At 38.8% G+C, this 17,757-nt stretch overlaps 1 protein-coding gene across 1 annotated transcript in view; it reads right to left on the bottom strand.

Annotated features, from left to right (window-relative positions):
- Window positions 1–17,757, bottom strand: part of rab32a (RAB32a, member RAS oncogene family) — a 41,372-nt gene that overhangs the window by 2,683 nt on the left and 20,932 nt on the right. Inside the window, exon 3 of the mRNA XM_034162105.1 lies at window positions 4,126–4,400. Within this exon, the coding sequence (XP_034017996.1) occupies window positions 4,126–4,400 (275 nt within the window). The remainder of the gene's footprint in view (window positions 1–4,125; window positions 4,401–17,757) is intronic.

Here is a 17,757-nt window from a genome sequence, read left to right as displayed (position 1 = left end):
GGATCCCCACAGGCAACCCACTAGTGGAGATACACTAGTGTGTGTGTGTGTCACTTGACCTGTGAACACCTTGAGTCCACCAGGTAGACAAGGTGTCTGGTGCTGGAGAGGTTGACTTTGAGCTACTTTACTGACAGTTCCTTGTCCCTGACCCAGTGCCAGATAAGAGTTGAAAGATGGATAGAAGGATGGCAGGGTGTGGGTCAAGAAGTGTGAGCCAGATGAATGTCTGGCATATTTTTGGCTACAAACATTGATTGATCATTACCCTGCAGAAAATGTGTATAAAAATTCCCTTTAAACATATTTTCCACAGTACAAGTCACAATTTTTTCTGTATTATCAGCTTTTTCATTTTGATTTTTTTTTTTGTGCATTGTGGTAGTTTACTTTTTGTTATTACTATTTATTTATAACAGCTCTTAAGTGGTTGAGCGATCTGCTCCAAAACCAGCTCTCAAGTGTGTTAATCCTTGACAATCACAGTTTGTGCTGCGTTGAGCGTAATGTCTTCATGATATGCACTACACTTACAACAAACAAAGCTAGGTGTGCACACAGACTACACATTTAGACGGCACATCCCACACAGTGTTTAACGTCATTTGGAATAAGTTAAAGTTAATTCAACCAAGAACTCCTCAACACCAAAGTAAAACAGATGGTTCTGATTTCAGATGCAGAAATGCCTGTTTCTCTTTGAATCTGCCTTTTTCATTCATTTATTCAAACCTTTATTTAACCAGGATTTAAAAAACTCATTGAGATTAAAGATCTCTTTTACAATCTTGAGTGTCCTGGCCAAAGAGCTTTCACGAATCAACAGGCCCTGTGGCCTGTTGATTCGTGAAAGCTCCCTTGATGGATAAAGATGAGAAAAAGACAGTTAAACCTTTAATGTGAAGCAGGAGAAAACAAGGGAAGGCAATGATAGCAAACTTAAGCAAGGATAACTGTCTTTCTCTGAAGTCTCACAAGAAAAAAAAAAGAATCTTTGAATTGCTGTCAGGTGCAACTTTCATTTGAAGTCATTTATCTTTGAACATGGCAATGTGGACAGCACTGTTTTTGTGATTTTACACTGTAATCAGTGTGTCTGACAATTTTGTTGCACCCAGTCATGGCAGGAGAAACTAGAGATTGTAGTCTGAATCTCATTTATTCTGTGCACACACAAACTTCAGCCATGGGGAGCAGGAGATTTTAAATTCTATTCATTCAATTATAACAGTGCAACACCTCAATGCACTCACCTTGAACTCTGGGAAACTGCACTAGATATTTCTGATTCTTTATGTATAATGGATTTACTCAATAGTTCCAACATCATCTCAGCTATCACTCAATGTGGCAACAATCTGTTTTATTTATTTATTTGATGAAAATAAAAGTAAAACCATTACTGCTGTATATAACAATTTAACAACTATAGCCATTTTATAATGGTCATAGTGTAATCACTGTGATGTTGCATCATTGACTAGGAACACAGCGCCCCCAAAGCACAGATGCTGAGGCTTTCTTGTTCTGACATTAGAGGTGAAGAATCCATTCAGATAAACATCAAACAGTGTTGACGTCCAAAATCCTGTGGCTTGTTTAATTTGTCAGTTCTGTTCAGTTCAAAGCTCTTATCGAAACTAAAACACAAGTCACCCTGATGCATAGAACATGATTTAAACCCATTACCAAGCACAGCTAATCCATGACAAAAGACCCTTTAAAAAAAAAAAAAAAAAAAAAAAAATCATGCCTCAAGAACTGAGATGTTTCAGGCAGCATTAATGTGTGCCTGGCTTTGATCATTTCATGCTAATCTACCCTAGTTTAAACTGTAAAAAACACACAAACAAAAAAACAAACCTACAGAGACACCAGTCAGGGGGAGCATATTAAAAAAAGGACCAAGGTCACTTCGTAGTGTACAACAACAAGAAAATAATAATAATTGATATTTTATTAATTCCCTTTGGGAAATTGAGTCGCTCCATTTAGCCAATCCTACTCAGACATATTTTTGAAAAACCTAATCACATAAGGAGCAGTGGGGAGCCACCAAAAGGTGCAGAGGAACCACCTGCAGATCGTCACACACTGCCCTGATCACTGGCTGTGTAAGGACCACAAACCTTTTTTTATAGTAGGAGGAAAAGAGTGCCTGGAGGAAAGCCACACAGATACAGAGAGAGCATGCAAACAGTACGGTCAGCTTTGCTTATGTGCCAAGCTCAAAGTATAAACTCTGGGGCGATCGTGTGTTTGCGGTACCTGGCCCTAGACTGTGGAACAAGCCACCTCCTGATTTATGCACCATTCCTGACCTAGCACTTTTTAAATCAAAGCGCAAGACTTATTTATTTAAACTAACTTTTAATACCTAGTGCTGCTGTGATGTTTTGTTTTATGTGCCATTTTAACTTTATTGTATGTTAGTTTTATTTTTGTGAATCTTTGATTTTACTGTAAAGCACTTTGGACACTGTCTGGCTGCTGTAAAGGGCTTTATAAATACATGTTGATTGATTGATTGATTGATTGATTGATTGATACAAACACACACACTTCTTGCTGCTAGTGTCTGGGAATTACCAAATTAATTTCATTGTATCCTGATATAATGGCAATAAAGTCTCTTATCTTGCTGTGAGGGAAGAGCACTGACCACTTCTCCACCATGCTGCCCATTCAACGAATAATGTCAGCGAAACCAAACACACAACACACTGACAAATCATTTCAGAAAAGGCAATAACAAAATCAAAACCAATGAAATTTCATAAACGATAAAGTAAAAACTGAACAAGGTTTCAAACACAAATGTAAAACATGGCAGCTAATATGTTATTGTCTTCTCAACTGATAACCCATTTTCTGAAATTTAGCTTTTTTCAGTTTTGCACTAGTAAAGTGCTGTTGGGTTTTCAGTTTTATTGCATAGCCATTTTAATGCATTTTCAATTAGGCTGAATACCGTTTAATTTATTACATACCCATGAACATGTTCAGACAGGTGACAAATTAAATTACATGACTTAAAGTGCCGCCACCATGTGAAATCAGAACACCTTCACTATGCCATGACATTGATACGACAAGTCTGTAGAACTATTAGAAATATTCCTGAGTTTCGATTATGGTGGTAAAGAATATAACATGTTTGTCCAAAATCTCCCCAAAGTGTTCATCTTGGTAAAGACCCCTTGACTGTGAAGGCCATAACATATGATTCACATCCATTTTATGAATATAAAACCATTCAATGACTCTTTGTGCCCTAATGAATGGGGCCATTACCATCCAGACCATGCCAAATTTTTAACAAACCCAAACCATGCACGCAAAAAGTTCCTCCCGGCAAAGCCACTGAACTCTGGATTGAGACCGCAATATACTGTACAAGTCAAACATTATATCCTGTACCATTTCTTGGTGTACACTGCAAATGCACTTGACAACTTGTCAATAATATCGTGAAGGAGGACTCAACTGACATCTCTCTTTGTTCACGCCTCTGTAGACAGTGCCACCATTTTTTTTGCACCACTGAACTCTCAAATGTGCAGTCATCTTTGCAATGAGGGGTTTATGCACTGTGAGACTAATATAATATGCCTATCTTTTTCTTATTGACAGTCTAATCATGTCCTGCACTGACATCCTGTCACCTGAAAAACAGTTGCCTGTTTTCCTTTACATGTTGCACTGATGCACCAGCATCATGACTGCCAAATGTCCACATTTTAAGATCTCATTTGTATTTTATTTGTAGATCTCAAAGCAAGTGGCACTTTAGTTATAGATCCTACTGGAAAAGGAGCCAGTTGAGCAGTGTTTGCTACTGAATCTTATGTCATCCCTACTCAAACAATGAACTCTCTTTCTACTTCACTTTTTCTGCTGCATCTTGATTGAGAATCCATCAGGGCATGCTGGACCTTTTTATATATGCCAAAGTGAAGTTGCTTAATTGCACAATGCAGTGCACCTGTATAGATGAATCAACATTTGTTGTGTTTATCCAAGCATCTCTCCAGGTTTTTCCTTCAATTTGTCAAACATGCGTAAATGCTAGTGTATGAGCCTGTGTTATGGATATGTGCATCAAAGAACTTGCATTTCTCTCACCTTAGCCGATGTCTCAAACCAGCCCAGAAAACCTGCCTCTTTGCAGAAACTGTCAATTACAGCCATGTTGTTGGTGTTCTCCTTCTGGTCACATTTATTAGCCAGTAGCACTGAGGGGATGGGGTTGCCATTAGCCAGCTTCACTTTGCTGTCTAGGTCGTGTTTCCACTTTGATACAGCCTCAAATGTTGCACCCCTTGTTACATCAAACACCACGAATGCCCCCACAGCCTCCTTGTAGTACACCCTGGTCATGTTCCCAAATCGTTCCTGTCCTGGAGAATAAAAAACATACTGTCAACTCTTACAAAATCCTAAAAATAACAAAAGCAATGTTGAGAATTCCACCTTATGAATGAATTTCAAATAAATGAACTTCTTGCCTATGAAAGATTCAAATATTTGGATGTGACGGATCAATAAGTAGAGGTTACTAATAATAATAATAAAGCTCAGTAATGCTTTAAGAATGAAGTTGAAGTTGTATTTCTGTCATGCCTCAGTATCTCATTTTCAGTCAGACCTACTTATCCTAATTTGCCTTGGGCCTAATCCTAACAGAGAATGACAGAAATAATCTGCTGCAATTAAAAAAAAAAAAATCTCTCTTGTGGTTCGCTGGAGAATCTGACATCACGTTTCACTAAGGCAAACCAATGGAATTACAATCGATATGATAGGATGTGTCTCTATCGATCCAAGAAGGGTCTTTGTTGATCTTTGTAGACTTCTCAACCAACAAAAATAATCATTCTTTGGCTAAATAACAATAATCTCAGATTTAAAATTCTCATTCCAGTTGATTAGTTCAGGGGTAGGCTTATTAGAGAAGATAGAAGCAAAAATGTATAAACGGATTTAATTGCTCTGGTGACAGGTCCAACTGCGTCATGTTTGATGTCTCGTTCATCAATTCATCAGGAATCAAAACATTTACACCACATTTCAGTGAGAATGTCCACATATTAACCAACACAGTCAAAATAAAACCTTCAAAGTAAATTGGCTTTTCATGTGACAAATAAATAAATAAATAAAAATTTAAATCGTGAACCAGTTCTGCTCATACAAACTGATCTTAAGATATGCATTTCTTCATGTGTGGGACCAATAAACAGTTTAATGGATAAAACCTGCTAGTGTTGGACTATATGTGTGCCGGGGCATTTCATGGGATTTGATTGACTTCTTTAATCGGATTTGTATTTTCCATGACGTTACACTGCAATGCAACATCAGAATGTCCTGTAACACTGTAGTCTGGACTCGCATCCCATCCAGGCAGAGTTGTGGACAGTCATCCTCGAGCATATCTGAGGTTAAGCACAGCATGATGGGTTTCAGGGCCTGGATAAGACTTGCTTCTTCTCTCAGACAAACTTGCACTCAAACCCTCAAAAAAACAAAAAAAAAACCCTGGTATTTTCATGCGCTCACTGTGGAATAAACAGGCCCATTTGTTTCCTCTTTTCCTTCCCTCTGGTAATCCCCTGCATTGTTTAAGAACATGTCTTGTATGTGACCATGTGAGATGCATCCAGATTGGGCGATGAAGACTGGGCATTATAGTCCTTTCTGCTCACTGCCTTTGTGAACTCTGAAGTATGAACCAGCAGTACCAGGCAATGCCAAAAACATGGAGTGTTGACCATTTGTCAAGGAGCGATCAACAGAAAAAAAAAACAAAAAAAACAAAAAAAAAAAACTATATCTTGAGGCATTTTGACAAGCGACTGATAAAAAAGCTGAGTGAACTTCTATATCGCACTGTCACAGAAAAAACTGATACTGAGGTGCTGTCATGAGAGTAGTCGTCATGAAAGAACATAAGATCCATAGATGACACATGGACCCTCCAAGTAAATAACCTCTATATGAAGCATAGACATGAATGTCTAGGTCACGTCTAGGCTTGCCTCAGGTTGCTAGATTTAATTAGCAGCCCAAGATGAGCCTAGACATTCTTCAGTATGTATGCATGAAATGTAAGACATTATGTATGCCAGGAGCCTTGAGTGAGTACCCTCTATACGTATACATACGAGGGCTGTCAATAAAGTAACGGTCCTTTTTATTTTTTTCAAAAACTATATGGATTTCATTCATATGTTTTTACGTCAGACATGCTTGAACCCTCGTGCGCATGCGTGAGTTTTTCCACGCCTGTCGGTGACGTCATTCGCCTGTGAGCACTCCTTGTGGGAGGAGTCGTCCAGCCCCTCGTCGGAATTCCTTTGTCTGAGAAATTGCTGAGAGACTGGCGCGTTGTTTGATCAAAATTTTTTCTAAACCTATGAGACACATCGAAGTGGACATGGTTCGAAAAATTAAGTTGGTTTTCAGTGAAAATTTTAACGGCTGATGAGAGATTTTGAGGTGATTCTGTCGCTTTAAGGACTTCCCACGGTGCGAGACATCGCGCTGCGCTCTCAGGCAGCGTCATCAGCCTGTTTCAAGCTGAAAACCTCCACATTTCAGGTTCTATTGATCCAGGACGTCGTGAGAGAACAGAGAAGTTTCAGAAGAAGTCGGTTTCAGCATTTTATCCGGATATTCCACTGTTAAAGGAGATTTTTTTAATGAAAGACGTGCGGACGGGTCCGCGCGTCGGGACGCAGCCGCCGCGACGCTCCGCCACAGGAAAAACACCTCTGTTGAAAGCCTTAAGGACAACTTGGAACATGTCCTGCCTGTTAAACAATTTCTCATATACTCACTCCACTGAAAGCCATCAAAAGCCGCCTGGATTTTACAAATGGTTATCAACACGGAGGTGTTTTTCCTGTGCCGCCGCACCGCGTCGGCTGCGTCCCGACGCGCGGATCCGTCTGCACGTCTTTCATTAAAAAAAATCTCCTTTAACAGTGGAATATCCGGATAAAATGCTGAAACCGACTTCTTCTGAAACTTCTCTGTTCTCTCACGACGTCCTGGATCAATAAAGCCTGAAATGTGGAGGTTTTCAGCTTGAACAGGTTGATGACGGCGGCTGAGAGCGCTGCACGACGTCTCGCACCGTGGGAAGTCCTTAAAGCGACAGAATCACCTCAAAATGTCTCATCAGCCGTTAAAATTTTCACTGAAAACCAGCTTAATTTTTCGAACCATGTCCACTTCGATGTGTCTCACAGGTTTAGAAAAAATTTTGATCAAACAAAGCGCCAGTCTCTCAGCAACTTCTCAGACAAAGGAATTCCGACGAGGGGCTGGACGACTCCTCCCACAAGGAGTACTCACAGGCAAATGACATCACCGACAGGCGTGGAAAAACTCACGCATGCGCACGAGGGTTCAAGCATGTCTGACGTAAAAACATATGAATGAAATCCATATAGTTTTTGAAAAAAATAAAAAGGACCGTTACTTTATTGACAGACCTCGTATACAAGGATATATACATATACATATACATGGAAGTATACAAAAAAAGAAGAAGAATTGACTGTGTTTCGTAGACCGTTTTGTCTTCAGCAGAAAACCACTCCAAAACTGCTACCGTAATTAGGACACAATTATTATAGGATTACATTATGGTCTAAAATGTTTGGGTTACCACATTTCAGCAATCATGAATTACATCTGCATACTCACATAAGGTATTTTTTTCCTCAGTAGAGTAGGATCATTTTAGTCTGTTATTTAAGGAAACATTTGAATGATTTAGTAACAATTTTATGTTAAATTCAGGAACGTCTACAGACGAAGTTTCACTGACAGGTAACAAGCTGCACCACAGCTGAAATACAAAGCAAAAAATTAATCGTTGTGTGAAGTGAGGAGCTGTCAGTACTTTTTCTTTATTGTAAGGTACCTACGCAACCACGTAAAGAACTTAAGTGGTGTGGCACAGTGCGTATGAGTTAGACAGTGAACACACTGTGGGGCCCACAGGCCTGACGGTAATTGCTCATAAATGAGAGTCTAATTTTAGCCAATATAACCCCAGGTGAATTCACTAGAGACATGACACAGTGGGATAAAGTGCCGACTGAAATAAGGATTTCATTTCCAGGCCTTGTGGTGCTCATACATCCTGCTGAGCTGAGGAAAAAAAAAAAAAAAAAAAAAAAAAAAAGGTATAATGCAGAAAAAAATGACAGTTTCCAAGAATCCTTTTCTTAGTTGTATTCACTTTTTTTTGTCCAAGAATACATTTTTGGGCACCGTAAAAAAAAAAAAAAAAAAATCTATCTATCTATATAATAATAATAATAATAAAAGCCTTTTCTTTTAAAGCAAAATAAATAAATGTACTCCGTCATTGTATTTTGCCTGCATGTGTTTGTTATCATCATGGCTTAACAAGGAATACACACTTTCACAAAACTCATTAAAAACGTTCAATGTAGTCCGGAATACAAACCATACATTTTTGGATCATTTCTGCAAAGATTCAGAACAACAGGTAAAGCAAACACACTTTTGAACCTGAACACATAAACCATAATATCAATGGACAGACTTTTATAAATCTGATGAAAATTTGGCCAGGTCTGAAATGGGTACTATTAGATTTTGAAGAGACTTCTCACATTCAGTTGTTATTCAACAGTAGTTTTATATCAGTAGTGAATTATATAAAACAATTAACATTTTTTTAACCATAAGTATACTGTTGCCATTCAAACTGATGTTGTGCCATCTTCAAATGAGTATAAGCTAAAAGAGGTACGCCAGTTTGTCCAAGACATGAAGTTGTGATTGAAGTTCACCAACTTTTTTTTTTCTTGTTAAAGAGGTAGATAGAGTAGACAGGGATAAGACGCTGGGCTACCAATGTGTACACCTGGATTTGATTTCCAGTCTGGTTACCCATCTGTATCCTTGGACAAGACACTGCATTTGCATTGTCCCAGTCCGGCATAAACACGAGCGCTAATAAGTCTCAGGGTCTATATAAGAGTGGCAGGAGTAAAAAAACTAAATACTTCAGACTCTACATTCCCCAAACCTCAGACAAAACATGAGCGAGAGAATGTAGATTTAAGTAACCATATTAAAATTTTAAAAAGTGGCAGCTTTTAAATCAATTTATGTTTTTTGCATCAGTTTTATTTAGGGGACCTGCCAAAAGCCATTACATTCTGTGTTTCCTGTCTAACTGGCTTGTTGGCCTTGAGGTCAGGCTCATGAAAGCCCAATAGTCACCTATATCCTGACTACATTTTATATATTTAACAGGTCAGTGTCTTTACCAGAAAATCAAACGAGCAACAAAATAAACAACAGAATATTTTCTAACTAAATGCTATAGTTACAGTATAGAACAAATGTTCATTAACGACTACAAAAGCTTTAAGCAAGAACATTTTATTACGGTGCTGAATGCGGCCATGCAACCTACCATGTAACCATGTAGCCATGCCATGTAAGCATGTAGCATACCAGTCTCAAATGGAGAGTTACACCTTCAGATCCTGCCACACCCACTCTCGAATGATTGCACTACAACCCCTGGCAAAAATTATGGAATCACCGGCCTCAGAGGATGTTCATTCAGTTGTTTAATTTTGTAGAAAAAAAGCAGATCACAGACATGACACAAAACTAAAGTCAACTTTCTGGCTTTAAGAAACACTATAAGAAATCAAGAAAAAAGATTGTGGCAGTCAGTAACGGTTACTTTTTTAGACCAAGCAGAGGAAAAAAATATGGAATCACTCAATTCTGAGGAAAAAATTATGGAATCACCCTGTAAATTTTCATCCCCCAAATTAACACCTGCATCAAATCAGATCTGCTCACTGACATTGACCCTATGCCATGACATTGACCCTATGTGTCTTTTTGCAAGGAATGTTTTTGCAGTTTTTGCTCTATGGCAAGATGCATTATCATATAGAAAAATGATTTCATCAACCCCAAACATCCTTTCAATTGTCCAAAATATCAACATAAACTTGTGCATTTATTGATGATGTAATGACAGCCATCTCCCCAGTGCCTTTACCTGACATGCAGCCCCATATCATCAATGACTGTGGAAATTTACATGTTCTCTTCAGGCAGTCATCTTTATAAATCTCATTGGAAAAGCACCAAACAAAAGTTCCAGCATCATCACCTTGCCCAATGCAGATTCGAGATTCATCACTGAATATGACTTTCATCCAGTCATCCACAGTCCACAACTGCTTTTCCTTAGCCCATTGTAACCTTGTTTTTTTCTGTTTAGGTGTTAATGATGCCTTTCGTTTAGCTTTTCTGTATGTAAATCCCATTTCCTTTAGGCGGTTTCTTACAGTTCAGTCACAGACGTTGACTCCAGTTTCCTCCCATTCGTTCCTCATTTGTTTTGTTGTACATTTTTCAATTTTTGAGACATATTGCTTTAAGTTTTCTGTCTTGATGCTTTGATGTCTTCCTTGGTCACCAGTATGTTTGCCTTTAACAACCTTCCCATGTTGTTTGTATTTGGTCCAGAGTTTAGACACAGCTGACTGTGAACAACCAACATCTTTTGCAACATTGCGTGATGATTTACTCTCTTTTAAGAGTTTGATAATCCTCTCCTTTGTTTCAACTGACATCTCTCGTGTTGGAGCCATGATTCATGTAAGTCCACTTGGTGCAACAGCTCTCCAAGGTGTGTTCACTCCTTTTAGATGCAGACTAACGAGCAGATCTGATATGATGCAGGTGTTAATTTGGGGGATGAAAATTTACAGGGTGATTCCATAATTTTTTCCTCAGAATTGAGTGATTCCATATTTTTTCCCTCTGCTGGGTCTAAAAAAGTAACCGTTACTGACTGCCACAATCTTTTTTATTGATTTCTTATAGTGTTTCTTACAGCCAGAAAGTTGCCATTTGAAATGACTTTAGTTTTGTGTCATGTCTGTGATCTGTTTTTTTTTCTACAAAATTAAACAACTGAATGAACATCGTCCAAGGCCGGTGATTCCATAATTTTTGCCAGGGGTTGTATATGCCATTTGCACAGTTTTTGATCTTTGCACTATATAAATAACTGTATATAACTGTTATAACCACGTATACAACTGTCCCAATATTCTATTCTATTTCTATTCTATTTTTCCCCCACATGCCATATAGTGTTTTGTGTGTGTCTTATGCTGCTAATTTAAGAACGAAGAACTGCGAAACTGCATTTCATTGTCTAACAACAATGACAATAAAGATCTATCTATCTATCAAACACCAGTCAGAATCTGGTAACAGACACGTCCGGATCTTTGTGAGTCTGTTGCTGAACAACTCCGACTGTTTTATGGAAATGAAACACTTTCTTTTCAGCCACAGTATCATCTGTGTTTGTTGTGTGGGAGAAACAGAAAGTAAAGTCTCATCATTATCCAGCCCTAGCAACCTTAGTTTCCACGATGGTCGGACATATTGCTATACTGTGGGTGGGTTACCATGGAAACTGTCCAAGCCAGACATGACAGTAGCAACAGCAGCAGTCTGCGTCTGTCATTAGGAGGCAACTGGCTGCATAGCCTCTACATACTCCCTCCCAACAACACTAAATTAACCCAACATCACAAAGTTTTCTTCAGCACAAAGCAGATAAAGTTTGAATAAAGTCTAACACATGACTGGCATGTTCAAATTCCACTCAACAGCATTACTACAGTTCACGAGAGACTTTAACACTAAACAGAGCTCAAATTGAGGGAAAATTCCAAACTTAACAGTATTACCCTTGTTTCTTTTGATGTGACATATTTGTGTTGGGCTCACAACATAAAACTCTGGTGCATGGGTGGAAGAATTTTTTTCTAAATGATATTACTTACTGAAAAATATTACACATGATCCACATAGTTTGCTCTCATGTCAACTGTTGGTTATTTGTTTAACATCTCAGGGAAAAGTCAATTATTCTTGGTAGCAAACAGGAAAATATTCCAAAGAACTGTTTACAGCTTTGTTGCAAGTATTACCATTAAATGTAACTTGAAAGTAAAGACAGAGTTCACCTTTAAAAAATGGTCAGTAATTAACCATGAAAATTGAACATTACAAACAAACACAACACAAAGGTGGTCATGACATACAGGTCAGGTCTAGGAGTATGCACTGGTGTTGCGCATAGCTGCTTCCACCACACTTACAAAAGTGCCTGAGGACAAGGGTGGCAACCACCCAGACAGCCAACTGGCCCATCCCCAACTTTCAAAAGTAATCTTCTAATTGTTGCAGCCAGGACGTCCCCTTGGCCCTCTCTAGTTGCAGGCGTCTTCAATATTGAGGCACCAGTGTGCTGCATCATGCACAGAAAAATGCACCATATTACAAATTTTACCTTTTTTAAATATATATTGCTCAAAACAATTAAGGGGCCACCCCTGGATTTTGGGTTATTTTGTCAAATGCTGGTCTAATTTATATTTTGTCTTTCTTTTGCCAAGCAGTGTGTTTAAACTGATCTGACAATACACGCTACTGAGAACCTGTTTTTATCCATGATTCAATAAAAATGATATGCAGCATAAACCATGAACATGTTCAGACAGGTGACAAATTAAAGGAAAACATGACTTAAAGTGCCGTCACCATGTGATGGTGTTCTGATTTCACATGTTTTTTACCGTTGCAATGGTAAAAACACAAGAAATGAATCAGTTTCACAATGGGTGGGCAACACTATGAGATTAAAAGAAACCGTCTCAAAATGGGCACAAATAGCATTTTTACGCATTTGTGACAGTCTAGCTCCCCCGATCTGTGAAAAAAAATTCAATTGTTTTTAATTTTGTTTTGCACACCAGAAAATTGGGGGGGTGGGTGGGGGGTGGACTGGTAATAGGAAACCACATGACATACAAATGGTGTCTAATTAAAGGAAGACCTAAATAGATTTAGTAAGTTATTGGACAATCACAAGATGCCAGAAAAAAATTCCCTCATGTGTTTGTTTGATGATGGTTTTAAAGAGTGCTTACCAACATTTTAGTCCACAGTCCCCCATAAATGTTCATTTAGGTTGAGATCTGGTGACTGCGAAGACCATAGCACGTGCTTTGCATCCCATTCATTCTCAATTTAGTGATCTCCTTGTGCACAATGGAGGGAGACACAGACTTTATTGCCACATTCATTTATTCAAGTTTTTCTTTGTCACCCTTCTGTACAAGCCAGATGAACAGCCAGAACATTCTCAAACACACACAAAACAAAGAAAGAAAAGAAAGAAAGCTCAAGGGGGGAAAAATGGAATTAGGTAGAATTAGGATGGAGATTCAAGACATCAAGTGGTCATAAATTTCACATAACAGTTTTGGCAGTAAATGTTTTGCAGCAATGAAGGTTCACTTTAGCACTAAAGGTGTCAGTTTTTGGATTATAGCATTTGTTGCTGGTGAGTATGGTTTTGTGGTTTGCATTAAATGTTTTATTATTACAGTCAACAAGACTCGAATGCAACCTCAGCAAAGAAGCATTTAGCTGAGAGCAGAGGTACCAAAATTCTTTTATTTTAAAGGCCATAAATGAATCTGGGCCATGGCTCAAAATAAATATGTAAATGACTTGCATGCAAATCTTCTAAATCTAAAATACATTTTCAATATAACAGAACCACTACCCTTTGCTTAACAGTATTTTAATTTGCACAGAGCTTAACAATTGCCATAGTGTGACAAAACAAAGGATGTGTAGGCCAAATGTGGCCCACAGCCCCAACTGGGTAGCCCGTGCCTACGAATGCTAGAAGCAGACCCATGAAGCTTTACCACTGCGAGTGACTGTCAATGCAAGTCTTACCTTTATCAGAATTATTACTACACTCTTACCATCAAGCATAGATGGAACACACTGAACTGTGAGGAGACTATAAGAACACAACTGCAAAATTATTATTTCATATACTGTTACACCCATGACCCATTACTGTTCTACTTGGTCTTGATGCGTCAGTATTTTAAAGCTATGCTGATATATTATGCACAGTACACACTGTGATTAGATTTGTTCACAGGCTGATTTTGATCAAATACAACTTGATGGTATGCATACTTTCTCATACAGTACATCACCACTCCTGTGAAAAAGTGGGCTTTCATTGACTGTAAGCCAAGGTGGTAATCACCCTGTACATAAGCTTTAGAAGATCCAGTAGAAAATAGCAATGCTGGGAGAAAAGGGTGGGTACACATGGAAGTCACACTGACTCCCATTGTACCCCCTTCTTTTACTTGGCTCTCATTACTGTCATTCCTGCCTGACTCAACTATAATCAGTATTAAGGTTGCTAAAAGACAACACAGCCCCGATCTTGCTTGCAGCATTGCCAAGAAAATTATTCCTCCTCCTTTTCTGCATGGTTGAATGGCTTAATGACTTCACGAATACACCTCTGGCTTTCACACCCACACTGCTCCATTTATTTTATCCTTTGAGTGTCCTCAGCATGGACACATCCAGCAGGGTGTCCTCAGCAGCAGCATGATTTCCCAACTTGAAATATTTGGTATCACTGTCTTTTACCATGCAAAGTCGTGGGTGCTTAATTTACAACCCCCATAAGTCCCATGTCAATGAAAGTGCTTGGAGCTATGTATTCAAGTTTAACTTGCACCAACTCAGAGCACTTGGTGTTTAAAATCAGACTTCAACTTTCATGACATACGCACAGAACAAACCAGACACTTTGTACTTCGTAACGTTTAGTTCTAACAAAGATTATCACTTTCTAACTTTTGGGTGATAGAAATTACAGAAATGCTTATTGCAATAAGAAAAACAAAATGCCACTTACATGCAAACCAAACCAAGTGTCTCAGAGCCGCATTTTTTCTCTGGGGCAATCAGTTCATGTCAACATTTCCTCACTGCACTGACTAGCCAACTTACTTCTGCTGCATCACAAAATCAAATGGGTCAATCCCAATCCTAAACAAAATGAGTTAAATTAAATTGTCCAACAGTTTGGATGTGTGAATTGGCAAATCACCTACCCTGCTCTGGTTAAAATATTGCATGGAATGACCTCACGACTTAAATAGTAAAGTTAGTTGGCACTTACCAGGTGCCTTCAAGTCAGGTGTAAGCTATGTAACATGATTTTGCATTCACTGACCCCATGATCTATGCAAACCTGGTAACTGTTGCTTTGGTGATCATCCCCTCCATGTGGACTACACATGTGCCAACTTGGTTAGTTTAGGTGTATGGGCATTGGCGATATAGGGCCCCATCTTACACTCTGAATAACGCAGCGCAAGCGTAATGCAAGTGTCACTGCACACAAGTTTCTACTGGACGCAGTTGTCATTTTTACACCCTGCACCCACGTCCTCTAGATCATAAAATCACTGTGGGTGCACTGATACAATTCGTGACCAGAAAGCATTTTGTATTTCCCACTGCTAGATAACAATGCACGCTCAGACTTACACCCCCCGTACGCAAGTCCGAGTCCATAGTGGCAAATATTCCGACAGACATATGGTGTTCTTGAAAATATCCCTACTATAATTTGAGAGAGTGGGGAATAATAATGAAATAAGATTAATTTGTTTGTAAATAGAGGCAACTGAGAATATTCAGTTCTGTTCAATATATCTATATAGTGCCAAATCACAACCTAAGTCATCTCAAGGTGCTTCACATGGGCACATTTCAATTAATGAGATGAATGTACGTCATCTAACCTGTAACTTCATGATCACAGCATGCATCTTTTTACTCTTCTTTCAATATTAATATTCTACTGTCTCTAAGAGTGACGTCAGTCTACATGTGTATCCTACTTTTGTTTACCGTCATGGTTCCTCATTCTGTCTGACTGTGACAGGCGGATGGCTGTCCCTGGTGCTCAAGCACAGATGCCCCTCCACACTGGGCTGGTGCTGCGGGGCTAAAGTGTCAGCAGGGGAATGTAACCCACACTTTGCCCCACTGCCAATTAGTCGGTGACAGATGTGTGACTTCTTCTGAAGACATCCCCAACCCCCATTGTCCACCCTGATTTTTGTCACTGCTATAAGCCATGGAATAAATATAAAAACAGGAAGGTATCAAACCATCTGTTCACATCTGGTTTAACATATGAGGTTTGGGGGATAAGGACAGACGTTTACATCCATAGCTGCATTCAAAATTAAGAATAGAGCATACCTAGAAGCAGGGTTACTTTTCAGCAGTGACAAAAAACAGATGAGGGGTGAAGAAGAAGTCAGCAGGTCAAAGAGCCTTTTCGTATCGTCCACCCATCCTGTGGAACAGTCTTCCTGCGACCGTGAGGCAGTCTGAGTCTGTGGACATTTTTAAGTCAAGGCTCAAAACCTATTTTTATTCTCTTTCTTATGGATAGTTTTTATTTTTATTTGTTTTATTCTTTTACTTCTGTTTTATTTATGTATTATGTAGGACTGCTTTTTTGCATTTACGCAATATCTCTAAAATTAGAAAGGTCTTGTCTCAGAGTGATGCTGAAAAACTAATTCATGCATTTATTTCCTCTAGGCTGGACTATTGTAATTCATTATTATCAGGTTGTCCTAAAAGTTGCCTGTTTAAATGAGTCAACACCACCGAGTCACACTAACTGCCAGAATGCTCGTAGCACGGGCCGAGGCGGAGGATTAGCAGCAATCTTCCATTCCAGCTTATTAATTAATCAAAAACCCAGACAGAGCTTTAATTCATTTGAAAGCTTGACTCTTAGTCTTGTCCATCCAAATTGGAAGTCCCAAAAACCAGTTTTATTTGTTATTATCTATCGTCCTCCTGGTCGTTACTGTGAGTTTCTCTGTGAATTTTCAGACCTTTTGTCTGACTTAGTGCTTAGCTCAGATAAGATAATTATAGTGGGCGATTTTAACATCCACACAGATGCTGAGAATGACAGCCTCAACACTGCATTTAATCTATTATTAGACTCAATTGGCTTTGCTCAAAATGTAAATGAGTCCACCCACCACTTTAATCATATCTTAGATCTTGTTCTGACTTATGGTATGGAAATTGAAGACTTAACAGTATTCCCTGAAAACTCCCTTCTGTCTGATCATTTCTTAATAAAATTTACATTTACGCTGATGGACTACCCAGCAGTGGGGAATAAGTTTCATTACACTAGACGTCTTTCAGAAAGCGCTGTAACTAGGTTTAAGGATATGATTCCTTCTTTATGTTCTCTAATGCCATATACCAACACAGTGCAGAGTAGCTACCTAAACTCTGTAAGTGAGATAGAGTATCTCGTCAATAGTTTTACATCCTCATTGAAGACAACTTTGGATGCTGTAGCTCCTCTGAAAAAGAGAGCTTTAAATCAGAAGTGCCTGACTCCGTGGTATAACTCACAAACTCACAGCTTAAAGCAGATAACCTGTAAGTTGGAGAGGAAATGGCGTCTCACTAATTTAGAAGATCTTCACTTAGCCTGGAAAAAGAGTCTGTTGCTCTATAAAAAAAAGCCCTCCGTAAAGCTAGGACATCTTACTACTCATCACTATTTGAAGAAAATAAGAACAACCCCAGGTTTCTTTTCAGCACTGTAGCCAGGCTGACAAAGAGTCAGAGCTCTATTGAGCCGAGTATTCCTTTAACTTTAACTAGTAATGACTTCATGACTTTCTTTGCTAATAAAATTTTAACTATTAGAGAAAAAATTACTTATAACCATCCCAAAGACGTATCGTTATCTTTGGCTGCTTTCAG

Source organism: Thalassophryne amazonica, chromosome 21, assembly GCF_902500255.1.
Source record: "Thalassophryne amazonica chromosome 21, fThaAma1.1, whole genome shotgun sequence".
NCBI classification, from domain to species: domain Eukaryota; kingdom Metazoa; phylum Chordata; class Actinopteri; order Batrachoidiformes; family Batrachoididae; genus Thalassophryne; species Thalassophryne amazonica.
The sequence above is the reverse complement of the archived record's forward strand: the minus strand, read 5'-3'. Positions and strand labels throughout refer to the sequence as shown.